The following is a 12,748-nucleotide window of genomic DNA, read 5'->3' as shown; positions in this document are numbered from 1 at the left end:
ATGGTAATAAATCATTGATAAAATGTACTCAGCTTATGTCCATCTACTGTACCGATTGTTAATCCTGCTACAGTTTGTGTCTTACGTTTTAAGATACCGATTTCGGAAAAAGCAGCGTTTCGTACGCCACCTGTTATTTGTTACGGTGAATATAGGAATTACATTCAACTCAATTATTGTGGAAGCGACAGAAACCTTATTATCTTACGGGATCTTACGGGACATCGCGTTACATGTTCTGCAATACCGACTCTTCAACAATTTGATCACGCCCTCTACAATTTATAACACCACGTCGTCCGTAATTAGCCCATTTGAAAGTGTATCGTTTATTTAAATAAAATTTTAGTTGATACTCGATTAAATAGATTTCTGGTGATTGAATTCATTTATTGGAACGCGAACTACTAATTATATGAACGAGAAATCGTAAGTACTAAGACTCTGTGTAAACTCTTACTATGTGAAGTTCTGATGTACGAACCCACTTGTCCCGCCAATTCACTCGATCGCTCTTTTTCTTTCTTAACCTCATATTTCCTTACCTCCAATGCGTACTTTACAGTCCTGCTTTCACTTACTCCTCGGTAATAAAAAATAAATTGAAGTATATACAATTATTGCGTCTTTTCAGACATCAAGACAGTAAATTAAAAAGTATTAAAAAAGAAAAAAACAAACGCGTGTCTTCATAATAGCAAATGAGTATTTCAAACGTTAAGAACGTAAGAGGTAGACATAAAACGCATCCAGGAGATGAGTTTCACGTTTTTCTTTATTGTTATTAAATTAATGTGTTGTTCAAGGACTTATACACATATACATATGTGCACAGGCGTGTAAATGACGCGCGCGTGTGCGCACGCGTGCACATATCGTATACGTCTATATACGCACGTATGTATGTATTGTATATAACAGCGACAATTACAATGCATCGTTTATGATCAGTAATAATAATCGTAATCGAAAACCTTACCGATTACTAGATGAAACCGAAAAAATACCTGGCGAAGTAATTCATAAGTAATTAATCGTTTAATTAGTACAGTCGTTATTACTCGTAACCCTTAGTCCATCGTGGTTTCATTATCTTCTTTTTTTTCTTTTGTTTCTTTTGTTTTTAACGCTTATATCACTCGTTATAGATACAGGGATACAGAAAAATAATACCGCGCGGCTGTGGTGGAATCTTCTTAAAGTATATTATGTATATATATATTTATATTTATGTATATATATAAAAGGGGATCGAGGACTGTCATTAGAATAAATTTGCTCTCGCACAGATTCGCTCTGTCTCCGGTATCGAGTTTTCAGTCACGATCCAGGATCTAGCGTGCAACGATCCAATCGCGAACAAACGACTTTCCGTTTGGATAAAATATCTAATATTCTTTTACTTCGTGAAAAGTGTCCTCCCTCTTTGCTGTAAAATATCTTCATATTCGTCTCGAGAATGGTTGAACACTTGAAACATTAGCTTCCGTTTGTGAAATTAATTAAATCTAATTGTCATTGTAGGATATCGGTTTTCTTCGGATTCGTTCTGAAATATTCATAGAGTTCTATAATTTTGTAATTTCATCGATCGACAAATCAGGGAGGACTTCAATTATTCCATTACATATTTCTACTATTGCCACTTTGACGAAAGATACAACAACATATCGAAGCTTTCGAATCGAAATGTATCTATCGTTTGGAAATATATATTTCTAATATTGAGGCAACGAGCTAGCTATTGCAAGAATTTCATTTGAATATCTGAAGTATCGTAAAAACCTTTTAACAAACCTTTGCATCCTCCTAACTCTCCTTGCAATGTTTTTAACGATACACAGACCTTTTATGTCGAGAATAAGAAAGTTAAAAAAGCTGAAAATTCCTAGACAGCAATGTAAATCCACAAGATAACAAATCTATAATAATCGAATTAGAACTTTAAAAGACGATGGAATTTACAATGTACAATTTACAGTGATACTGCTTATAATTATATATCAAAATTCTAAACGACACACGCGCGCACACAGTACACACCACGCACATACACACAATGAAGTTTGCAATTCATCGAAACTCAAATCTTTTGCCTTGTTAACTAAACGAAGATCAAGTTTGCACGAAATTATCTGTTCTTTCCAAGGAGTAAGAAACACGAAATATCCGCGACAGGATCGATGCACAGGAAATTCCAGACCGTAATGTCGCGATGCTTTCCACATCGCTTTTTAAACAACGTTAGGATAAATTGTAGCTTTACTTAACGATCCTACCAGCCGAGCTCGTCTACGTGATTAGCGAGATCGGGATATCAATTTTACACGAGCTGCACTATTTAGGTCCTTGGTCCATTTTCGACGCATACGTTTTATTTACAAGACATTATTACTCTTTTTTTTCTCTTTTATTTCTCTTTGGTGCGTGCCTTACCACGTTACTCTCTTACTCTCTTTCTCTCCCTCTCTTTCTCCCCATTTTTTTCATTTATTTTACTTTATTTGGTTTGTATGCATAAATTAATTCTCTTCATGGCGGATCGAGAGCGAATCGTCGAGAGGACCTCCGTGTATATAAATCGTTTTCACACGTCGACAAGTAGATCGGGAAACTCGCGTATCTTTTTGTCCATCTTTCTTTTTATTAATGTTATTATTATTTATATATTTTTTTTTTTTTGTTTTTCATCGAGGGACATATTAGTCGAAGTAGTTCAAACGAATACAATCTCTACGTCGGATGGTTCTTCGTCGAATTAAACGTTGTCAAGCACTTTTTGAGACGATGCCACGCCTACGGAGACAGATAGGTTCGGGCTACGAGAGTCTTGATTTTTATTAATCGAATCGCTCTGGCAAAGAACTTGTATTTAGTGAAATTTTGAAAAGAAGCTGAACATCTCGTAGTCTGAGAAAGTACCGTTTCATCGCGTGAGGATAGAAGAATTGTCAGAGACAGTGGAACTATTATTTTTTAAATCATCGCAATTCTAGCGAAATGCAGGTATCGTATTTTTCCTTACTGTTATATACAGCTTCATTTTTCATAAGCAATTAAAAGTCATTTAATAAATTGCACGATGATCGAAAAGATTACTTCATTATTTTTATGCGACCGTTCTTTGCTTCGTCCATCGCTCTCGTAACGTTTTATTTCTCTCCGTAAGTTAGGGAAACGTAACACAGTCGACTCCGATCGTCCCCACAGGCGAAAGACGATATTCCACCTCGCCGTGATCGATATGGAAATATCGAAGGTATTTCTCAGATTTCTTTCACTCGATTTTCTTTCCCCCCGTCTCAATTTCACTGCTTCATGTACCTCTTTCCCTTCCTCACTCTCATTCACCCACTCACACATACTCTCTTTTGTATGACATGCTATTACCTGTATATGACACATTTACAATAATAACAATATGTTACTCGTCGACAATCGCCACCTCGGTCCACCTCGGTCCTTAATTCGTACTTTTTTTTTCTTCTTTATGTATACGTGTTATATTCATATACTCATATTTATATATTTATATATTTATATAATCCGAAAAAGTTCAGTGTGTGTGTATGTATCGGTAGTGTCTATGTGTATGTATTTTCCGTGTATGTATTTCTGAGTGTTCAAAGGTCCTGGACCCCCTCCATCATTTCATTCATCATCGTCCCCATCTTTCTATCCCTTTCGTCTTTTTCTCGCCTTTTTCTCGATTGTTTATCACAAAGTTTCTCGAATGCGTCGTCAAACATCCGAATTATCACGCTTTTTGCATCCTTGCTGTTTATAATTCTCTCACAAAATCGTCAATCAAATTCTCTTGCTCTCGTCGAGTAACAATTACGATTCGTTGCGATCCGATTAATGGCTGTTTCGTTCGTGACAATGGCCTCGCGCGATGCAGATCGACTTTAACTTCTTTCGCGTTACACATGGGAAAATAAAACGATACACTGATGAAATTATCGCTGTATTCCATCCGGATTTAATTTGTTAAAATATAACGACGAACGTGTTGAGCTTCAAGCGGTCTCTCTTCCTTTAGTGGAAGTTTAAATAAAGTTGAAATGCATCGTTCTTTGCTTTGATTATTTCCGTAATTACGTATGATTTATACGACGTTTATAATTATTACAGCTTTTTACTCGAGCTTAGAATCTAATAACTGATGAGTTAAAAATTTGAGATCTCGGCTTTAGAAAATTGTATCATCTTCCTTGGAGGAATGGAATATTGGAAACGTGCATTGAAATATTCGCTGTGATTTCCTATTGATTAAAAAATTTGATATTGTGCTTCTTCCAAAGAGAGAAGATATGCGATATAAATGTCACCGCACGAAAACCAAGGAATACAGTAATATTTTCCACCATAGAACGACGTATCATTTTTCTTTCCTTTCACACAACACAACGTCAATGTATCGTTTCGACTCAGTGTAATTTGTTAATGCGTGTTTAGTGTACGAATCGGGGAGGTTAAAATTCCGAGCCAGGACTCGCTGTTGCGTAATTCGAATCGTTTAATTGCCTGCGTCCATTGGAAATGAGATATTTCAATCTAATTCGTTTTAATGATCCGTCCCGTTTTAATGATTCTATTTTACATTTGCCGGCGTATGTTCGTCACGCGAATGAAATGAATCTACATGAAAGCCTGGACACGATTTTCCAACCTTCCCTCGGTACGATGAGAAAAATCAATCCAGTGCAGGGTTCGGTTAGCAAAAGTTTCATTTTGCGTTTGTCTATGGAAAATTAACGGCGGAGTAGAAAATGATTAGAGCTTTTTTGCACGTAGTATCATGCGTGTACGTGTCATTGATGCGTATACGGACAACTGTCTCGTTGGATGCGATTCACGCGTGATCGATGCAAATTACAAATATCGTGTGCGTGGTCGAATAAATTGTCTCTATCCCCATCGTTACTCGTAGAAATTTGTATTATTTTTTATTACATTTGCAGGCAGTTAAAAATCTCCCTCTCGTAAAAATTTGGCAAGAAATAATTTATGCTTGTATATTACGATTTAAGCGGATTCTATTCAAATTTTGTTGCATTCTTTCGATTTCATGTACCTCGATATTTTTCGTATTTCACAGATTCTTCGTAAAAATTTCTTTAAAAAGGATTCCCTTTACCAAGGGTATTCCTTTAAAGCGGAATTCATCCTAAAAAGGCGATCGCTTGAAAAGAGAATTTCTCTTAAAAAAGGTACTCCTCTGAGAACAAAGAATTTTCTGCACAAAGGTATTCTCTTTGAAAGTGAATTAAAAAAGAATTCCTGGTAAAAAGAAATTTCTACAAGCTGAAAAAATTCCTCCAACTAATTACCTCACGTGTGGCCACTCGCTACGGCCACTCAAACTCAGATATTCCGAAAAGAATCTCTAATAGAACTGAACGTATTACACGCGTTAGGGACAAGTTCGCTTGATCGACTTTCGGATATTTCTTGCCGAACGTAATCGAGCTTTAGGAGCTCGTTTCAAGATAACGATAATTTTTACGAAAGAGAAAAACCAGTGTTCTTACCACCGCCGCGAGAACAAGCGGGCTGGCCTTTCATTAATTCTCGCTTAATCGTTTTATAATGTTGATTCCTTCACATAGAAACAGGTGAATTCGTGCCGACCGGTCGTTAATGTGGCTTTGTGTGGCGGAAACTTGTGCGTAGCCTGGTCGGACAAACGGTAAAAAACAGTCGACAAGGAAGCATGAAGGTATACGCGAAATTTTCAATTGAAAATACACAAGTCGAGATTTGGTCGAGATATCACGACGAATAAACTTCCCTTTCCTCTTCATCGAGCATGGTTTTCGATTATCGTAATTGTCGCATTTGCCATAATTCACAGAGGAGGTTGCACTCTGACTTTATTATATTCAAAGAAATTGAGTAAATTAAAGTAAAAATGAATCACCGATACTGCGGCTTTTATTGTACTTTCAAACATTCTTCTTGCTTAAGGGTTCCTTTACGTTTATACCTTTTATCCGAGTATATCCAAGCCAGAAGGTAAAGTGTCTTTAAACTAACGTTGATTCCCCTTCATCTCTTCCTAAGCATTGCCGATAAAAAATTAAAGAAAATGTTTATTTTCGCTATAAATTTTGAGACTCTTCAAGCGCTAGCGATACATTATACGCAGGGAAATGTATAAAAATCGTTTGTCGGTTATATGAAGAATAATTAAATCGTTACATGCTGTTTAATATATCATCGTAGAGTCGCGTTCGTTTCTTTTTTTTTTCGTTTTTCTCATTCTTTTTCTTTTAAAAAAGTGCGTTTTATATCTCGGGATAATGTTCGCGTTACTCCAATTAACATTACACTTATTCACGAGCGATTACGAATATATTTACTCATTCCGACGATTACAATTATCGTGTACAGATCACTGATTTTCTCGTGGCATGCTCAATATATACGAGGATAGAAAACCATGCCTTTGCGAAATTCGAAAAAAGGAACGCTAAGAATCCATAATCAACATGGTATAACTTATTACGTTCTTAAAAATTGTACGAAGGAATTGTTGTTGAGAGAAGGAAACGATGCTTCTGATTCAGTCCTCTGTTTCGTTAAAATATTTAAACGATATTGTACTCTACTTTCTTTAATAAATAGAAACAAGTGCTTCAAGGTTTCGCGACGATTATTCTTAATCCAAAACTAATTGACTGGTATTCACTGAGTGTATATAAAAACATGAATCAATGAGACATTTTGATATGTATTATGAAAAAAGCAATATCACATTTATCGTTAAATGAAGTAATTTCTATCAATTTTATAACGTACGAACGATAATTTCAGATTAAGTTCAGAAGACGAAGGAATAATAGGAGATATAGCTGTGTTTCAGAACCTCGACATTTGAAATTGTCAAATTCAACTTCCTCTGAACACATGTGCAAATACGAAGCAGAAAGCACACTTTCCTTCTACGGCATGTTTCTATGATTCCCATGAAAACCAATCGACGTAGCTGCGTCGACGAAACCTAATCTACTTCCTCGTCGAGCATGCTACGTTAGAATGAATGAGAGATCACGAATGGTTGAACGCGCGACACGACATTATAGAAGAAACGCGTTTCTTTTCCTCTTACTCCTCTTTTTATCTTCTCTACCTTGAATCACTTTCACATTTATTTTTGCGACGATCTCCACGTTGTGGCACATCACGTTCGCTATTGCTATTTTTTCCTCGTGTGTACATACTCAATCATCGTTTACACGCGACAAGACGCAGACAAGAACAGATTCATTCTTCCACTTCTCTCAGACAATCTTTCTTCGTTTCTTACATTTACATACCCGTTATAATAAAATACACATTCGCGAATGTCACAGTGCTGCTTTGTTTCATCTTTATTCTCTCTCTTTCTCCCGCTCCCTCTCTCTCTCTCTCTCTCTCACTCTCTTTCTTTCTCTCTGCTTGTTTTACCTTAGCGCAATTTAATCGCTCTTCTGCATATCTCGTCCATCCTTCTCTCCTTCATTCCTCAACCCCTACCTCGTTTCTATCTCCAGCCGATTCTTCTCGCATCTATAATTATGTACAAGGTGGAAATTGATTAAGTGTTCACTGATAAGCGCTCCCTTGCTCACTTTCTCCCGCTCTCGCACGCCATTTATAAAAAATTGATTCGTTTTTACTCTTTTCTCCCCCTTTTCTTTTTTTGAAGATTAAAATCTTCACCGGATATATACTTATCGTTAACACTTTCTTCTCGAATGTCGCTCCAATCCGTTTTCATTAATCGTACCACCTTCACCAGCCTGACCTTTCAGAGAGTTAAGCTCATTCAATTTACGTTCGTAACCAGCGTAAGATCTCCTTCCAAGATGTTGCACCGCTTAACGTATTATGAAAAATATTCTCAAAGACAATCGTGTTCGCCCATCACAGATATAGTTCCAACGTCAGAGGTACGGGCTGCTAAACACTTTCAACGTTCCCTTGCCCCTTTCATCTCTACCCCTCTTTTTCTTTCTCTAAAATTAAATTTATTAAGGTCGTTCTTACGCTTGTATGTATATGTATATGTAACAAGAGTCTTCGTTCTATGTACACGTGTTCATTTCCTTTCTTTTTTTGTTAAACGTTCGAAGAGAGGGTGAGAAGACTTTCCCGCTCTCCAACGATCTCGTCCTCGCTTCGTCGTAAAACACTCTTGCAAATCGTCCACAAATATTCTGTCTTGTTCTATCACGAACGTTTCACTTTCATCTTCGCTTTGGATCAATGCATCCACCCTCAAAGCACGATCGTCGAGAACGATGGTCGCGTTACGTTAAAGGCGCGTTGTTTTATTTTTTTTTTTTTTTTCTCTCTTCTCTAATATTTACATCCCACCAAGGAGCGTACAGGGTCCATTGGCTAAAAGAGGCCTCGAGGATCCCAGGTGGAGTTATTTTACTTTAAGGCAGTGTCGTTCGTCTGGGATGAGTATCTCTGGATTCCTTGATACAGTAACACGCATCAAGTCATCCAAGGCTCGTGTTGATCTTGTGGTCTCGCGTACTTCTTCAATCGTGATGATCGTTTTTGCACCGGTTTAAACTCCACACCAGAGCCAGCGCGATTAAACGAGCGCAGGGTATCATCGTTTGATTCCGGATTATGTGGAATGATGGTTCGAACTCGACTTCGAAACACGGCCCCGTGTGTCATACGGGTTCCTCCCGTTTGAAGTTGATGTTCTGCGAGGCGCAAAAGTCACGTGTGAACGGGATGCAGTTGAACAGCTTGCACACCTCGCACTCGTACACTGGCACGTTATAGAACAGGGCTAGAAGAAGGGTGAACAGGACGACGATGAGGATCAGGCAGATCCAAATTAGCCAAATCTTGCGGCGACGGTCGTAGTGGCCGAATGAGATGAACGGCATCAACGCGTATGCCGCCAGGAAACCGAAGATGAAACCGAACAGATGAGCGTAGTTGTCCACCCATGGAAGCATGCCGAGAATTAGCAGGCCTAGAAGGACGAAGATCAACTTCGACAGGACTCGGCGAGGATGCTTTAGCATCGGCCAACAGTGCAGCACCTCGACGATCAACGTGGCGAGAAGGGCGAAGTGCGCCCCTGCTGGCCCCACCTGTAAACAACGAGAGTTGAATGATTTTAAATCGCGTTTGAAGCGAAATACTTGATTTACTTCAATGCTAATTTCTATTTTAATTTAGTTCCCTGGGCGATCGTTGATTTCTTGAAATACTCGCGTTGGTTATGGGATGATTTGTATCTTTATTTACATGCTAATTTTTGAATTTCTTTCCTAATTAATTTGCTAGGCTATCGTTTATATTTCGAAGTATTCGCATTAGTTATATGGGAATTTGGTCGTTATTTTGCTTGTGACAATGGATCGCTATTTCGATGTTAATTTTGTGTTTCTCTTCCAAAAAATCGACTATTCGGCATGTTTACTAATTGGAAATATTGGTATGAAATCTTCCTTTATTATGGTCAATTCTTTCAAACGCTTATTAATTCGGAATACTCGTATGAAACGTTCCATTGTAGGACTCATTTCCAATCGTATCGCCGTGTTTCTGCAATTCCATTTGTATCCATTCAAAGTACGCTATGTTAATCGAAAAGAATCGTACATAAATTTCCATGAACAGAAAATAATATCGTTCCACTTTACACCATTTCTATTACACAGAAACCTCTTACAACAAACTATCGCTGAACGATACGAATTATCGATAACCCACGCAGGAGAAATCGCGTTAACGTACTCGACCAGCTTTCTCCAAGCAGTTAGGTTGAAACAATAATTAACACTATGCCGCATAAAGAGAAAGGGTGGAAGAGAGAGAGAGAGAGAGAGAGAAACAGAGAGATAGAGACAAAGTTTCCCAGGGCGGAAGGTACGTTTAACCAAACTAATTAGAACAAATTGGACGGTATTAGTTCTCGAGGAACGGTGCTTTCTGTCCGCCCCTTTATTCTCCCGTCTTCTCTGAGAACTGGTGGCTGCCTTAATTCACGAGTGTACGCTCTCTGATAGAGGAAAACAGTCGGAATAGAGAGACTAGAGGGAATAGAATTGACGTATAACTCCAAGTTCACCGACGTGTTAAGGGGGTAAACTGTCGAGCGATAAGACGGCCGAGGGTGAGAAACACCGTAAAGGAAACGATCGTAATGCTGTTAACCCTTTTCATGGGTATGAGTCACGGTGCAAACCTGGTCTCTGAGCAATTACTTCGCCCGACCGGGGCCAAAGCGTCGATTAAATCGACGATACACAATGAAATGCGCCTGTTAAACGTCCCGTGAGGTTATTCAATTAAAACTGCTACGTGGCATCTAATAAAACCATCGCAGCTCGATAATTAGCCTCTCGCTTGCCTGGAAATTTCTGCAGAAAGAAGGAAGTTCTTTCGTGAAGATATTGTTAAGTTGTGTTGCGTTGAAACGCGATTGAGTGGCGTTGTGCCTTGGTCTGTTGATTTTCTAAACAAAAGCATAAATTTTAATTTCCTCTTTAATAAAAATTTGAGTTGTATTAAAACGTTTGTGTGTGTCGGTTAAGAAATAATTTCGTTTTTGTGGTATTGCTCTTCAACGTAGTCTTTCTATATTTTAAGGACGATCAGATATGTTGTGGTGTTAAATATTATCTTTATTCCAACAATATCTGCTGCATAACAATGTTTGCATTAAAGAATTTGTAAGGGAGTATCCAATTAGTTTTATTTATTGCTCCTCATCTTTATGTGTTCTTTGAATATTTCGAAAACCCTTAAAGAACATATACTCTCGCGTGACAGTAATCTCACCTATTTTTCTGGGCTGTATGATCGTAATCCAGGGTACGTTTGTTTCGTCTCGACGTTTCTTTGAGAAATTAAAATATGCGTACCTCTGCTCTGTAAGGAACGAATATCGCACTGGCCAAGTTTCCAGCTAATGCGCCGATAAAATAAATCAAAGCGATACGCAGCGAGCCAGTTAACTTCTCCAAGTCCCGCATCAAGAAATACTGAACCATTAGCGTGATCGACAGATGAAGAACTCTATAAGTCAAAGATAATACCACATGATAATTTAATATAATTCCCTACAGAAAAAATATTCTGCGTAATTATTTCAAAATAAATTCTGTTCAAAAACGTACCCAGCATGAAGAAACATGGTGGTGAAGAGTCTATAGAACTGATCTGGCCACTCGGGATGAAGAAATGGTATCATACCGCAGACATCGTGCAAACACTCCACCTGGGAACAGAGCGACGCCTCCTCGTGGAAGTAGCCGTGTACGAAATCACAGTATTCCTTGGTGGTAATGCGACACATTCCGTGAATACCGATGCAACAGGGATGACCGATCACCTCACAAACCATATGCTCTGCCATCTTGTCCTTGTATCGGCTTACTGGGAAATTTCCATTGCTTCGTTGACTCCCGTTTCTACTGTTGAGCAAGACAAAACGGGTTCCTCGATATTATTCAGGAAAAATATTGGAAAATTCAGGAAAATATTTTTGAAGTTTGATCACCTTCGGTGCTTGAAGATTTTTGGTAACATGATAGAATTTTAAAGTTTTCGTCATTGCTAGATACGTGGATAAATGGTACATAAAAAATATAGAAGAGATTGGATTTTTGGATGACGAATTTACCTAAACCGTTGATTAAACGGATTAGTTTTTCGACAGATGGGCCACTTGGTGATGTCATCAGGCCATTCGTAAGGTGCTATACTAGCTGGAGCGTCGCAGAACTTTGGATCCAACCCGCAAACCGATCCGCTTATGCGTCCTCCCGGTCCACTGTCCCCAGGTCCCCATTTTTTCCATGTGGATATCGTGTTCTATAGTTTTTGAAAGCATCATTAAACATTTTAATCAATCTACCTCCAAAAGATACAATCGATAAATAATGCAAATAATTAAAATTAAAAGTACTTCAGGATTTCTATAGCGCGTAAAATTAATTGGAATATCAGGTTCTGGAAATTAACAGTTTTACAAGAAATGTAGACAACGTGTAAAATACAGTATAAAAAATTGTTCAAATACAAGTAATTAAGGATTCTTCTATATACACGCATGCAAAACTAATTCCAATATAAATTTCTAGAAGCAAGAACTACCAATATGTTCGTAATTCATGTAACATATAAAATAAATATCTATATAAATAATCGACAACAAGATAGAAATTCCACAGAAATTTACCGTGGCAGTCGATCTCAATCCCCGGACCAGTTGGTTCGTAAAAGAGGAAATTATATTATAAACACGATACGAGTGGATATTCTGCAAAGGAATATCTAATTTCCTTTATATTTAATATTTTCCAGCTGGAAACGAAATAACAACTCACAGAGCAATCCGCTTTGCTGGATTGCACGCAGCCAGAGTCGTCGTTTCTGATGCAGCATGCGGTGTCCCGTTCTCTTTCCCGCCAGACGTCGATCTCCTTCAAAATTTTAATATCGCGACGCATACACGGTGCAAACTTCGCGCCCAGATGAATCAAATCCGCGGCCCTTGGACCAAACCAGAAATTCGCTGGTTCCTGGTAGTCCACTTGTTGCAACGACAGACTGGTCACAAGAACCTACCGCATAATTTTCACGATATTTTTTCTACGCCGAATTGCTTTACTTTCTGTGACTGTAGGAATTTTCCCAATAATTACAACAACATAGGATAGGAATTTTTAGAGTAATTTATAGTAACTGCGAGGAGTTTGAATTTTCACATTATCTTTTC

At 38.1% G+C, this 12,748-nt stretch overlaps 1 protein-coding gene across 5 annotated transcripts in view; it reads right to left on the bottom strand.

The window, feature by feature from the left end:
- Window positions 1–757: 757 nt before the first annotated feature.
- Window positions 758–12,748, bottom strand: part of LOC100644578 (inactive rhomboid protein 1) — a 284,993-nt gene continuing 273,002 nt past the window's right edge. For 3 of the 5 annotated variants that reach the window (XM_048412097.1, XM_048412100.1, XM_048412098.1), the window contains 6 exons: window positions 12,357–12,593; window positions 12,209–12,235; window positions 11,651–11,841; window positions 11,145–11,441; window positions 10,890–11,043; window positions 758–9,110 (listed from right to left, as the gene is read on the bottom strand). In XM_048412097.1, the coding sequence (XP_048268054.1) occupies window positions 8,679–9,110; window positions 10,890–11,043; window positions 11,145–11,441; window positions 11,651–11,841; window positions 12,209–12,235; window positions 12,357–12,593 (1,338 nt within the window). In that variant the 3' untranslated portion in view covers window positions 758–8,678. The remainder of the gene's footprint in view (window positions 9,111–10,889; window positions 11,044–11,144; window positions 11,442–11,650; window positions 11,842–12,208; window positions 12,236–12,356; window positions 12,594–12,748) is intronic. The other 2 variants (XM_048412099.1, XM_012316503.3) reach the window with 2 other exon arrangements.

Source organism: Bombus terrestris, chromosome 14, assembly GCF_910591885.1.
Source record: "Bombus terrestris chromosome 14, iyBomTerr1.2, whole genome shotgun sequence".
NCBI lineage: Eukaryota > Metazoa > Arthropoda > Insecta > Hymenoptera > Apidae > Bombus > Bombus terrestris.
This window is presented reverse-complemented; position numbering and strand designations above follow the sequence as displayed.